The following is a 13,048-nucleotide window of genomic DNA, read 5'->3' as shown; positions in this document are numbered from 1 at the left end:
AGTTATGGTTAACAAATACTGGTTCCCACTTTTAGTTCTCAGGAGGGGACCTACACAATCAATTATAACCCGTGTGAAAGGTTCTTTGAATGTGGGAATTGGCAACAAATGTGTTGGTTTTATTACAGCCTGTGGCTTACCTACCATTTGGCATGTATGACACATACGGCAAAAGTTAACCACATCCTTGTGTATTCCAGGCCAATAAAAGCATTTTTGGACCTTAGCCTGAGTCTTTCATTCCCCTAGGTGACATCCTATAGGTAGTACATGTGCTATCTCGTAACACCTCCTGTCTGTATGCTACTGGCAACACAATCTGGTGCACTTCAGCCCATTTCTCCTCTGCATTAACCTGCTGTGGTCTCCATTTGCATCTTAGGATTCTATCTTTCAGATAATAACCGTCCGGAATATTCTCTGCTTCCTTTTCACATCCACACATATAGCTTTTATTGTCTCGTCTTGCTGTTGCAAGTCTCTTCGTCTTTCAGGAGTAAACACTTTTTTTTTAAGATTAGATTCCCTACAGTGTGGAAACAGGCTCTTCGGCCCAACCAGTCCACACCAACACTCCGAAGAGTAACCCACCCAGACCCATTTCCCTCTGACTAATGCACCTAACACTATGGGCAATTTAGCATGACCAATTCACCTGACCTGCACATCTTTGGACTGTGGGAGGAAACCGGAGCACCCGGAGGAAATCCACGCAGACACGGGAAGAATATGCAAACTCCACACAGTGACCCAAGGTTGGAATCGAACCTGGGATCCTGGTGCTGTGAGGCAGCAGTGCTAACCACTGAGCCACCGTGCCACCCAGTCTGTCTAGCCCTCTGCCTGTTCAGGTTTTTCCTGCACCATTACGTCAAACATGGTATCCGCTAACTGAACCTCAATTCCTTTACCTTTCTCTTTACTTTTCACTTCGTTACGTGACTTATAATAGTGGGATCTAGTTACGACAGAGTCTGGGAAAATACCAGAATATTTCTGTTTAAACTCCTCAGTTTTTTGTCTTGCTTGAGCATCTCCACAAGGGGTGTCACTCCCACTTGGATCCTGCCAAATCATTCCCAAGAACAAACTGAATTCCTGGAACTAACACTCTGTCAATCAATCCCACTGTAATTTCCCAGTCGAGTTGGCACTCCAACCTGATCTTACATAGGGAAATGCTAAATTTCTGTCCATCTATCCCACAAATTACCATACTCTCGGGTAGCATATCAGAAAGGGTGTACATTCGCTCACCCCTTACTATCATCGACCGGTTAGATTCTATATCTCTCAAAATTATAACTTCTTGTCCTTCTCCCCCGTCTCCAAATAGCACTCGCACGCACAACATTTTACTGCAACGTTTTGAAAAGTTCCACCATTGCCCTGTACAGGACAATGCTGGCAAGATTATCTGGGGAAGGGGGGTTTAGGGTACACCCCTGTGTACAACTCCAGGGAAAGTGTGGGGAAAGAGAGAGGGCGGGCAATAAGTCATTTGGAGATGGTGCCTTGAATCCCATCGATGTCCAGGACTGTTCTCGGCAGTATTTCAGTAAGCCGAGTTCATTTTTAATCATTGGAAACAAAAGACATAATCAGTGTTGGAAACACCTCTTTAATGTAAAGTTTCTATCAGGACCTCGAGATCTCTTTTGGATAATTTACATTCAGATAATCAAGGTTCCTCTGTATTTATATATACCGCTACCTTCACTACCTTTTAACTTGCCTTTGCTGACTAAGTCGCAACTTCTCAAGTTCAAATTCTCTCTTTTTTTTCCTCTCCCTTTCTTCTCTCTCTTTTTCCCCTCTCTCTCCCTTTGTTTATCTTCTAACTCCATTTTCCTCAATTGTAATTGAACTTTTTCTACCTCTACTGCACTTGTCGGTTTTTTCTGATACACCTAAGTTTTGAGTAATTCCTTTACAATTTCAGCTTTACTTTGGTCTTTGGTTAAACCCAAATCTAACTTATTTGCTAATTCCAAAAGTATGGCCTATTTCTTTACTTCTAAAACTCTCTTAGCAAATTTGAGAATCATCTTTAGGAATTTTAAGAGCCATTTCTCTCACTTTTAATTTACTCAACCACAAGTCACTGAAAGTAAACAAATTGCCTAGTTTTATTTAAAGATCTAGGACACTAATCTACCATTGTTTAAATCTGTTGGGAATTTTTTATAACCCGTCTGTCTAAAACAGTTCAAATCCCAGACGAGCCCTCAAACTGTTAGTACACGGGGGAAACACTCCTGCTTAATTTAAAACAGCAACACAGAAAAGATTTATCCCATGCAATAATCTGTGAAAATTTGAGAGGCCAAGAACTATTCAAAGTAAAAAATGAACAACTTTATTTCTTTAACTACAACACAGAATAATTAACTAACAACTTTTACAACACCTCTTTAACCTATCTTTTACTTTCCCTTCTATAACACTGGTCCAGTAAAACTCCTGATTTTGATTTACAAAACAAAAAGCATCTCAAAACCAGGCAGCTTTCAGTTTTCTCTGTATTCATGTCGTCTTTTCATTTTCTTGGGGATTCTGCTTCTCAGGTTACTGATTGATAAAGATACCTTTTAAGAGAGCTATTTTTCAGACAGTCTTTACATGCTGGTAGCTTGACATTTCTCCTCCCAATTGTTCAACTTTCCCCGCTCTCATCGCCCCAAAGCATTGGATTGTGTCATTGGCTTTTAAGATTGTCAATATACTAAATGCAAACTGGAAATGCAAATTGGAGTTTGGTATTTTTCAGGGTATAATTTAAAGTGATTGGCCTAATCCGAATCTATTTTGTCGTTTCCAGGCTCCCTTAGCTACCCTAGTAGCTGGAGCACATGTTACTTTGTATCTTTTTTCAGAACATTTGATGCTGTCAGGTAGTTTTTGCTAGCTTTTAACTCTCTTAAAAGGTACAGTACACCCACATCTTCATAACACCCATGACAGTCAAGTCACCCACATTGCTGTGCGTCTGGAATCACATGTAGACCAGACCAGGTAAGAATGGCAGTTTCCTTCCCTGAAGGACCTGAGTGAACCGGATAGGTTTTTCTGACAATCGGTAATGGTTTCCTGGCCATTAGTGTCCCAATTCCAGATTTTTATTGTATTCAAATTCCACCATCTATCATGGTAGGAGTTGAACCTGGTTCCTCGAACATTACCTGACTCTCTGGATACACAATTCAGTGATAATACTATATCACCTTCCCTGCTGAATTACCTTGATGAAAGTCAGGGAGGATGGTCTAGAAGGATCTTTTGAAGCCAATCTACAATTGCTGCCTTGTCAGTGGACAGCTTCCCCCACTACGTGATCACACTTTAAATTTTAATGGTAAGTTAATAGTTCCTTGTACCCACTTCCACTGAAGATATGCAGTGCTGTGAGGGTACACAGGTTCCTGGGGCAGCACTGGAGAACATGGTTTAGAGGGGATTCAAAAGCGAGGAATAGGAATGTGGCCAATAATCCTTGGGATAATTCACTCGGAGGATGGCTGTTACCCTGCCCTCCTTTCCCTCTTGTCAAAGTGCTCCAGAAAGTCTCCTAATGCCCTTTAGAAGACTGGTTTATGGATCAGGCTGTTTTCCCTGGAGCATTGGAGGCAGAAGGGTGATCTTAGAGAGATGTGGCAGCACGGTGGCTCAGTGGTTAGCACTGCTGCCTCACAGTGCCAGGGACCCAGGTTTGATTCCAGCCTCAGGCAACTGTCTGTGTGGAGTTTGCACATTCTCCCAGCGTTTGTGTGGGTTTCCTCCGGTTTCCTCCCCCAGTCCAAATATGTGCAGGTCAGGTGATTTGGCCATTCTAAATTGCCCGTAGTGTTAGGTGCAACAGTCAGAGGGAAATGGGTTTGGGTGGGTTACTCTTTGGAGGGTTGGTTTGGACTTCAACCAAAGGGCCTGTTTCCATACTGTAGGGAATCTAATCAACATGAAATGGTGTGAATCATTTTAAATAGTACTTCAAATCTACATTAGTACTGTGTTGACACCCAGTCAATTGGTTGTAGTTAGGAGAGTCATGTAACAAAGCAGGCTCTTTATTAAGCACCATTGACAAGAAGATTTATACCGGAAACGTCAACTTCTCCACCTCCTGATGCTGCCTGGCTTGCTGTGGTCTTCCAGCCTCTTGCTTGTCTGCCTTGGCTTCCAGCATCTGCAGTTTTTTTTGTTTCTTTAATAAGCACCAGCATGTATTTGAAGTGATGGTCTGTTCCTTAGTGAACTTCTAGCGGTTTCTAATGCAGGCTGCAACTCCTGGAACTAGGTGAAGTCTAACAGTAAAACATGGACTAACCATGTAGTGCAAGACACCATTTTTTGTAACTGAACATGCTACAAAAAAAAAAACATGTACCCCCCCAACATGCTCACTGTCTTGCTTATATCCTGAACTAGACATGAACTCTTTGCTCTGTCCTCATACTGTCACCAATTCCTTCAATATCTCCTGTTTCTCAGTAACAAGTGCTAAAGGCATTACAGTCACACACCATGGAAACAGTGCCTTCGGCCCAATTCGTCTGCATCGACCAGATTTCCTAAGCTAATCAAATCCTATTGCCTGCATTTGGCCCACATCCCTCTAAACTTTTCCTATCCATATATCTGTCCAAATATGAAAAATCACAACACCAGGTTATAGTCCAACAGATTTATTTAGAAGTACTAGCTTTCAGAGTGCTGCTCCTTCATCGGGTGGTTGTGGAGTATAAGATCGTAAGACACATAATTTATAGCAATTTGCACAACCACCTGATGAAGGCACAGCACTCCAAAAGCTAGTGCTTCCAAATAAACTTGGACTATAACCTGGCGTTTGTGATTTTTAACTTTGTACTCCCCAGTGCAACACCAGCTCCTCCACATCATATCCAAATGTTGTAAATGTTCCCTATAGTGAACTTGACTGGAACACTGTATGGTGTTTCAAACTCATCTCTGACTTATAATCTACTGTTGGTTGTCATGTAGAGAGTTAAATTCCTGTTTGTGGTCTTCTACACAACTGCAAAACCTCATTCATATTTAAAGAAACAGTATCTTATGCAGCACACTGCAACTCCCTGACTTTAACATTGATATTAATAACTTGACACCTTAAATATATCTTCCAGGACTGCAGAATCTCTGGGGATGGGAGTTAGAGGGATCAGGCTGCGGATGGGAATCCATTAAAGAACATTGTATTGGTATCTTCCTAATTGGCATAAAGTTATCCTTCTCTTTGCCCGAGTTTTTGGATCACCTATCTGCATTTGAGACATCTAGACAGCATTTCATGCTTTCCAAGTTCAGGAGGAAGAATAGAAGACCAGTATATTATATAACTAAAGACAGACTGCCATAAGGTGCAGCACAAGGGGATTTGCATGAATTGCAAAAAACTAGCACACACATTCAGCAGGTAATAGGGAAGACAAACAGACTTTTGGCCTTTATTTCAAAGGGAATATAATGTGAAAATAGAAATATCTCGGTACAAGGTACAAGTCAGACCACACCTGAAAATACTGTAAATGGTTTTGGTCCCTATTTAAGGAAAGATGTTAATGGCATTGGAAGCTGTCCCAAGATGGTCACGAGACTGATCCTGGATACAGAGGGATTTTGTAATGAGGTTGGGCTGGTGGCATTGGAGTTGAAAAAAATGAGAGGAGACCTTATTGAAACACATTGATTCTTAGGGGCTTGATGGATTTGATGTGAAAAGGTTGTTCTCTTTGTGCAAGAAACTAGAGTAGAAGGCATAATATTAAAGTAAGGAGTCACCCATTTACGATAGAGAAGTAGTAGCATTTTCTTCTCTCGATGGTAATGAATCTGTTGAACTCTTTTTCACAGAGGGCTGTCGAGGCTGATTTGTTAAGTACACTCAAGGCTGCAACAGACAGACTTTTAATCAATAAGGGAACTAAGGGTTATGGGGAAAAGACAGAAAACTGGAGATGAGGATTATCAAAGCAGCCATGATCTTGATGAACAGCAGAGCAGACTTAATGGGTTGAATGGTCTACTTCTGATTGTACATCTTATGATCTTATAATATCTTCTTTCTGATGGCCTTTTCGCTGTTTTTAGACCTGAAGTGTGCAGTGTAGAGCAGGTCTGATCTTCATACATTTCATTGTATCATCAGGCTATCCTTTGGGAGAGATAAAATGCCCTCTGTGGATCTGGCCAGAGACAACTTTGATGTAGGCAAGATGCCTTCTGGATATGTCCGAAGTAGGCATAAATCTGCATAAAAAGTGCACAAGCTCATTCATACCAAGCACAATCAAACTGTCAACAGACCTGATAAGATCAACAGTCAAAGTTTCAAAATCCTGTCACAGGGACCAGTCAAAGTGCCAAGAGGACCTGTCAAAAACACCTGTCAAAGCCTTTAAATGCTTCTACTTTATATCTTGAAAAAAAAAGTGCTTCAAAATTGCTTGCTACTTCAGTATTTACTTAAGTCTCAGAATTTCCATTACTGGTTTTGTGCTGTATGATGGATTTCATAAGCACCCATTAACACAACAGGGTGCTTTCCATTTCACAGGTTCATTGACAGCCAATGGTTATAGATTCTCTGCTACGGACTATAAACTTAATTCAAATGCACAATTCCTTGTAGAAACAGGCATTAAGTCTTTGTTGTTATAAGGCCTATTTAGTTTAATGAAATATAAATGGGATTTTATGGCATTTTTACAGGTTTTTTTTTATTGGCACCAGATGTGGGATCACTGGCTAGGCCAGCAAAGACCGTGATTTTTTACATTTAGAAATTTACTTTATAGAACTTTATTTTATCTCAGTTCTGGGTCCTGTGAACTGCTCATTGTAGATACGAGGTAATTTGACACGGTAGATTTAAACTTGGAGTAAGTGAGAACTGCAGATGCAGGAGGGCATTCCTGATGACGGGCTTATGCCCAAAACATCGATTCTCCTGCCCCTCGGATGCTGACTGACCTGCTGTGCTTTTCCAGTACCACACTCTCGATGGTAGATTTAAAGACAAGCAGTGCGTCAGGGGCAAGGATTGGCACTGACAACATAGGAGTTATAAAGGACCTTGGGCTGGGAAGGTTGTTTGGAAGACAGAAGAATTTCTGATGTGGGGAGGCATTAGGGGCTTTTGAGGGATGTACAGATGTTGCTTGGGTTTTAAAAGAGCAGTTTAGGAAGACGAGAGGCATCAATGGGATTTGGGACTGTATATATGGGGGCTAAAAGGATGTTCCATGCTTTAATGTATATTTTTAAACTTCTCCATAAAACTGGATATCTTAAGTGGGTCTTTCACTCAGCCGACCTCCACAACTGGCAGCCTCCTTTTGTTCTTCAAGGATCCGTAACCCTGACTTCTATTCAACCAGCTTATCCACCAGGACTAAAGATCTAATATCTAGGTATCAGTTGTTTAAATGAACAGAAGAGCCTTGGGAAAAGTTGATGGGCAGAGAGATCTGGGAGTGCAGGTCCATTGTAGCCTGTAGGTTGCCGCACAGGTGGATAGAGTGGTCAAGAAGACATGTAGTATGCTTGCCTTCATTGGACGGGGTATTAAGTATAAGAGCTGACAGGTCATGTTAAAATTATACAAGACATTGGTTTGGCCGCATTTAGAATACTGTGTACAGTTCTGGTCGCCACATTACCAAAAGGATGTGGACACTTTGGAGATGGTGCAGACAAGGGTTACAAGGATGTTGCCTGGTATGGAAGGTGCTAACTATGAAGAGAGGTTGAGTAGGTTGTGTTTGTTTTCATTAGAAAAAAGGAGATTGAGGGGGGGAACCTGATTGAGGTTTACAAAATCACGAAGGGTATAGACAGGGTGGATAGAGACAAGCTTTTTCCCAGGGTGAAAGATTCAATAATGAGAGATCACACTTTCAAGGCGAGAGGTGAACAGTTTAAGGGGGATACATGTGGCAAGTACTTCACATAGAGGGTGGTCGGTGTCTGGAACGCGTTGCCAGCAGAGGTGGTAGAGGCAGGCATGGTAGATTCATGAGTAGGTGGGGAGCAGATGCATGAGTAGGTGGGGAGCAGAGGGATACAGATGCTTAGGAATTGGGCGACAGGTTTAGACAGTAGATTTGGATCAGCTCAGGCTTGAGGGCAAAAGGGCCTGTTCCTGGGCTGTAAATATTCTTTGTTCTTTGTAAATGTCAGGTTCACAAAAAAAGTATTCTCCTGTCTCTGCACATCCGTCCCTTGAGTGAAATCCCGACATCAGTCCTTGGTGTAGTTGGATCTCAAGTTACATTAACCTTGATCAAATTTGTACCTAGTGTTGGTCCTGAAATGTCTCAACTTTAAAATTGTCGTCCTCGTTTAAAGTTTTATCTCAGTCTTTTCCCTTCTTCAGTATTGCACCCACTGGGAACTCTGTTTCTCCAACACTGGATCACTCCATGAACGTCCCCTATTCCATCAAAGGTGGAAGCCATTTGGACTATAAACTCTGGAATTGCCTTCTCAAATCTATCCCCACTTTGTCTCAGCCTGCAAAATATTCCTTAACATCTCTTTTGGACAGGTGATTAACCAACTTGTCTTAATATCTGCTTCTTCAGATCAGCATCAAATTTTATTTGACAATTGAACATTTTATGTTATGTAAATACAACTTTGTCGCCATATAAATGCGAGCTTTTGTTGTTAAATATTTTCTTTTGCAAACTTGGTGGGTCCTGAGGGACATTGTTGTCTTTTAAGTACAGAATATTCCAGTGTGTAACTTTAGTGAAATGGAGATAAACATTGCTTAGGATAGTTGGGGGAGGAGAAAACAAGATTAGACATTCAAATGTTTAAACTTTTAAAAAATATTCAATAACAGTATTGTGTATCAATAAAAAAAAGTAAATTACTTACAGGCAAAGATTTGCAAACAAATCTTACAGTATAACTTCCACCAGAATTAATTAAAAAGAACATTTCAGTTGGACACTGTGGTGCTTTTCCTTTATGTATAAGGTAAACTGAAACAATGCATGGCAATTTCACAAAGCTTCTTTTGAAGCTGTGAAACAGAAAAGGCGGTGGGAGGTGAAGTGGAAGTGAGGAGAGCAGCTGTTTAACAGAAACAATGCCAAATTTAACATCTAGGACCATCCTGTGTGCAGTGAAAGGGTACACAAATAGTTTCAGTTGTGTTCAATTGGGAATTAAATCCTTTATGAAGAATCAGACCAAACAGTGTTACTTTGTCTGTATATCAAAGATTCACGTATTGTGTCTAACAGTAGATCTAGCTCACTCAGTATATTCTACAATATAGGAAGGGGCCACGCTTACTCTAGTTATGACACTGTCACAAATATAGCATTGTTCTCATCAATGAAACAATTTACCTACCCTTTACCATCCAATGGGAGATGGTGTCAGAGACTGTTAGCTGCTCTGAAGGAGAAAGTTCACATGTTGTTGGCACTTGTCTGATATACTTCTCCATATTACGGAAGGTGGAGAAAAAGTGTTAAGATGACCAGAGAAATGATAACATCGTCTTAAATAAAACTAAACATAACTGCTGTCAAAACGTGAAAACCAGACCAGTTTGCCCTATACACAATATAGCATCGAGCTCAGCAGTTACTTTTTGCACTGTTACACATTCGATATCAGGTACATTAAGGGTAATGAAAACAATGCTATTGAGGCTGGCCGTAGAAAGGAAGTTTCAAACAGAGATAGATTTTTGTTTGATTAAAGCATGAAGGTTTATGGAACCAAGAGAGGTACTGGATACAGATCAACCATGAGATAAATGGCAAGATGGAACAGGCAGAAAGGGCTAAACGTTTCCTTCCACACCTACTTTTCCTACCATTTCTCAGTTTATTTCACATGTACTATAACTTGTGTGTGCCTCCAATGAGGTGAAAACATCCCTATACAGCACAGAGCTAGCGAAGGGAAGCTCAAGGCACGTGGAACAGTATCACTCCTGGCAATATACTTTAGGAAGGAAGGCATTCCAGATCATTTTAAAACAGTGTCCTCGTGATACAGAATTCAATGCTCGGGTGGTGTAAATCACGATTACATGTTACAATTGTGACTACACCCAGTCTCCCAGGATCTAATGAAGTGTGGAAGTCTAGACGTCAAAGCAATAACGTCAACATAAGTGTGCACTCATTCCACTGTGATAGCGATAAAATCCATTTTAATTTATCAATCGTGACAGTGACCTGATATAATCCTAACAAAAAAAATCTATTAGTGATCAGAGAGAAAGAGTGCACGGCTGCTCAGTTTTCAGTGCTTCACCTCTGTGAATTATATAAATCTGGACAATGAATGTTGGCACTCATGTACTAGTAGTGAGCATTGGCAGGGTTTTGATCATGGGTGTAGTAGTAAAAACCAACCTTACTTTCTCCAGTGTTCACATGCACTTCCCTTTGCCGAAAGATCTCTGACTCAAGATCAGTTAGACTTTAAACCATGTTGAACACCCATCCCTCCCCACGTCTAGCCCAGGGCTGCTCAAGTCAATTATGCAGCCTCAGTTGTTTCCCCAGCTGAAACTAACAAACTCAGCATTGAGCATAGATGGAACTTGGGACCTTTTCGATCTTTCTGGTGCCTCAGCTGTTTGACCATTTGACAAATCAGGTGACACAGCATCAACATTTTAATGCAAGAAACATACTGACTTCCTGAGCTGGATTATTTGCAGCACAAACTGTACAAACTCTTGCAAATAATCTGATGGTTGTTAAGATAATGACAGTTTCAGCATTAACAAGATTAGTGCTGGACCAAACATGATCCTGCCCTGATGGAAGGTTGTTTCTTCCACTTCCAACCCTTACCCCAGTACAAAAATCAGAGAAACTGTGGTAAAAATGCATTTTGCATGACATCACCCAGGTTGCTCATTATACAGCCCACCTGATGGTCCATTCCATTGCCTTAAATGGAGCTTAATATCAGACAGTAGTCTACAGACAGTTGATGAGATTCTGACTATTTAACACTCAGCATCAAAGACCAATTGTTACCCTAACAAGCTGCGTGTGGCTGGAAATCACTTAGGTGGAACAAGATTCGAGAGGCTGAATGGTCTACTCTGCTCATATGTTCCTAAACAAGTTGAGAAGTTTTGCTACACATCACTTCTCTGGCATCACATGGCTTCATTCACACCCAAAAGCCACCAAGGTATGAGCGACACACTTCCCAGATGGGAACATGAGGCACACGTGGGGTACTGAAAATACTTAAATGAGAGCTCATTGTGGTCTGAATGCTGACACTCTCCTCACCGTTTGCTACAGTCCTACTTGTGGACTTTGATAAATTCCTGAAGAATTTCTTGTCCCTCTTGTTGCTTGCGTTTAGTGCAAAAAAAAAAATTGGGAGTCAGTCCTTCATTACGACATGGTCGCCCACACCACAGTTTAAAAGCATATAAACAGTTCAAATATTTACCTTCATTTTCATCGTGTAATAATACACAACTTAGGAGCAAATTGTTTGCAGCTCATGACACATGCAACATCATGCCCAGTAATCCTCGAGTTTGAGGGCAATGTCTTTTCAACACATTCCAGAATGAAGAGGCTCAAAAACAATGTTTGAATAGCTTAACCTCCCCATCAAGTCAGTTCTCAAATAAACACGAAACTAAGGAAACACAATTGGTTATTCCTTGTTATTTGTTCTCGCCCTAACCCTCCCACACCCAAACCCGCACCTCACTTGAGGTCCAACAGAGCGCCTTTAGTGACATCACTAAATACTTAGAACAAAGTGCCTTGTGGAGTTGTTGATCCCAGGTGATACCAGCCAACTATTTTCTGGTTCAGGTTGAAGTCCTTGAGGTTAATGTACACCTCGCCGAGCATAATGTTTTCCCGGAATGCTTCCTCACTCAGCACACGCAAGTGAATAACACGCTGCTGAACATCTCCTTTGGGAATACCATCATACACCAACTGGAAGACAAATAGGAATTTTTTCAATGTTCAAACTGTAATTTACAAACTCAGCAACATTATCTTTCAGCAAGATATCTTCTTGTCTCATCTCTCTGAGACACACGGATACAATGCCCTATATCCAATTCCCCAATCCCAACCGTCACTCCCACAATGGCCATCCTTGCTCTACAATATTCCCACTGAACTTCCTCAGTTACAGTTTCTGTGAGGAAATGCTTTACTTTTAGAAACTTAACTAGACTCACCACATAAATGCAGTTGCTTCAAGAGTATGTCAGAAGCTAGGAATACTGTGGCAAGTAAATCATCTCCTAACTCCTCAAAGCTTGTCCATCATCTACATGGCAAAAGTGATGGAATACTCTCCACTTGCCTGTACTTCCAGCCTATATGAATGCCTATCATTAGAATGAGTGTAAGAGGGGGAGGCACGGTGGCTCAGTGGTTAGCACTGCTGCCTCACAGCGCCAGGCACCCAGGTTTGATTCCAGCCTCGGACGACGGTCTATGTGGAGTTTGCACATTCGCCTAGTGTCTGCATAGGTTTCCTCCCATAACCCAAAGATGTGCAGGTTAGGTGAACTGGCCATGCTAATTTGCCCCTGGTGTTCAGGGATGTCTAGGTTAGGTGCATTAATCAGGAGTAAATATAGGATAATAGGGTAGAGGAACACAGCTGGGTGGGTTACTATTAGGAGGGTCAGTGCGGCCTTGTTGGGCCGAAGGGCTGTTTCCACACTGTAGGGATTCTATGAGATAAAGTTTGAGTTGTCTAGTGACATTTATTTTTCATCTTTAAACTTTGGTTGTCAAGGGAGAATAAAATTACTTTTATGAAGCAACTGGGTGCCAGTTTGGTCAATAGAGAGTGCAGTTATGTGCAGTTAATCTGAATACATCTGGGAAAAGATGGTAACAAACCAAAGGGTTGGAGACAGAGATGCAACCTTGTGGTGTTCCATGTTACAAACATGCAATAACACATGTATTATCAGTATCTTGGTAAAAGTATTCACACCTTTTAGAAATAAAGGATTAATTACATTCCTTCAGTTCTAATTTCA

The 13,048-nt window shown here is 41.2% G+C and overlaps 1 protein-coding gene across 3 annotated transcripts in view; it reads right to left on the bottom strand.

The window, feature by feature from the left end:
- Positions 1–2,336: 2,336 nt before the first annotated feature.
- Positions 2,337–13,048, bottom strand: part of pik3c2b (phosphatidylinositol-4-phosphate 3-kinase, catalytic subunit type 2 beta) — a 190,271-nt gene continuing 179,559 nt past the window's right edge. For all 3 annotated transcript variants that reach the window (XM_043716445.2, XM_043716446.2, XM_043716443.2), the window contains exon 33: positions 2,337–11,978. In XM_043716445.2, coding sequence (XP_043572380.1) covers positions 11,784–11,978 — 195 coding nt within the window. In that variant the 3' untranslated portion in view covers positions 2,337–11,783. The remainder of the gene's footprint in view (positions 11,979–13,048) is intronic.

This window comes from Chiloscyllium plagiosum, unplaced genomic scaffold, assembly GCF_037043375.1.
Source record: "Chiloscyllium plagiosum isolate Xiang-an unplaced genomic scaffold, Cpla_swu_hap1 HiC_scaffold_26, whole genome shotgun sequence".
NCBI lineage: Eukaryota > Metazoa > Chordata > Chondrichthyes > Orectolobiformes > Hemiscylliidae > Chiloscyllium > Chiloscyllium plagiosum.
This window is presented reverse-complemented; position numbering and strand designations above follow the sequence as displayed.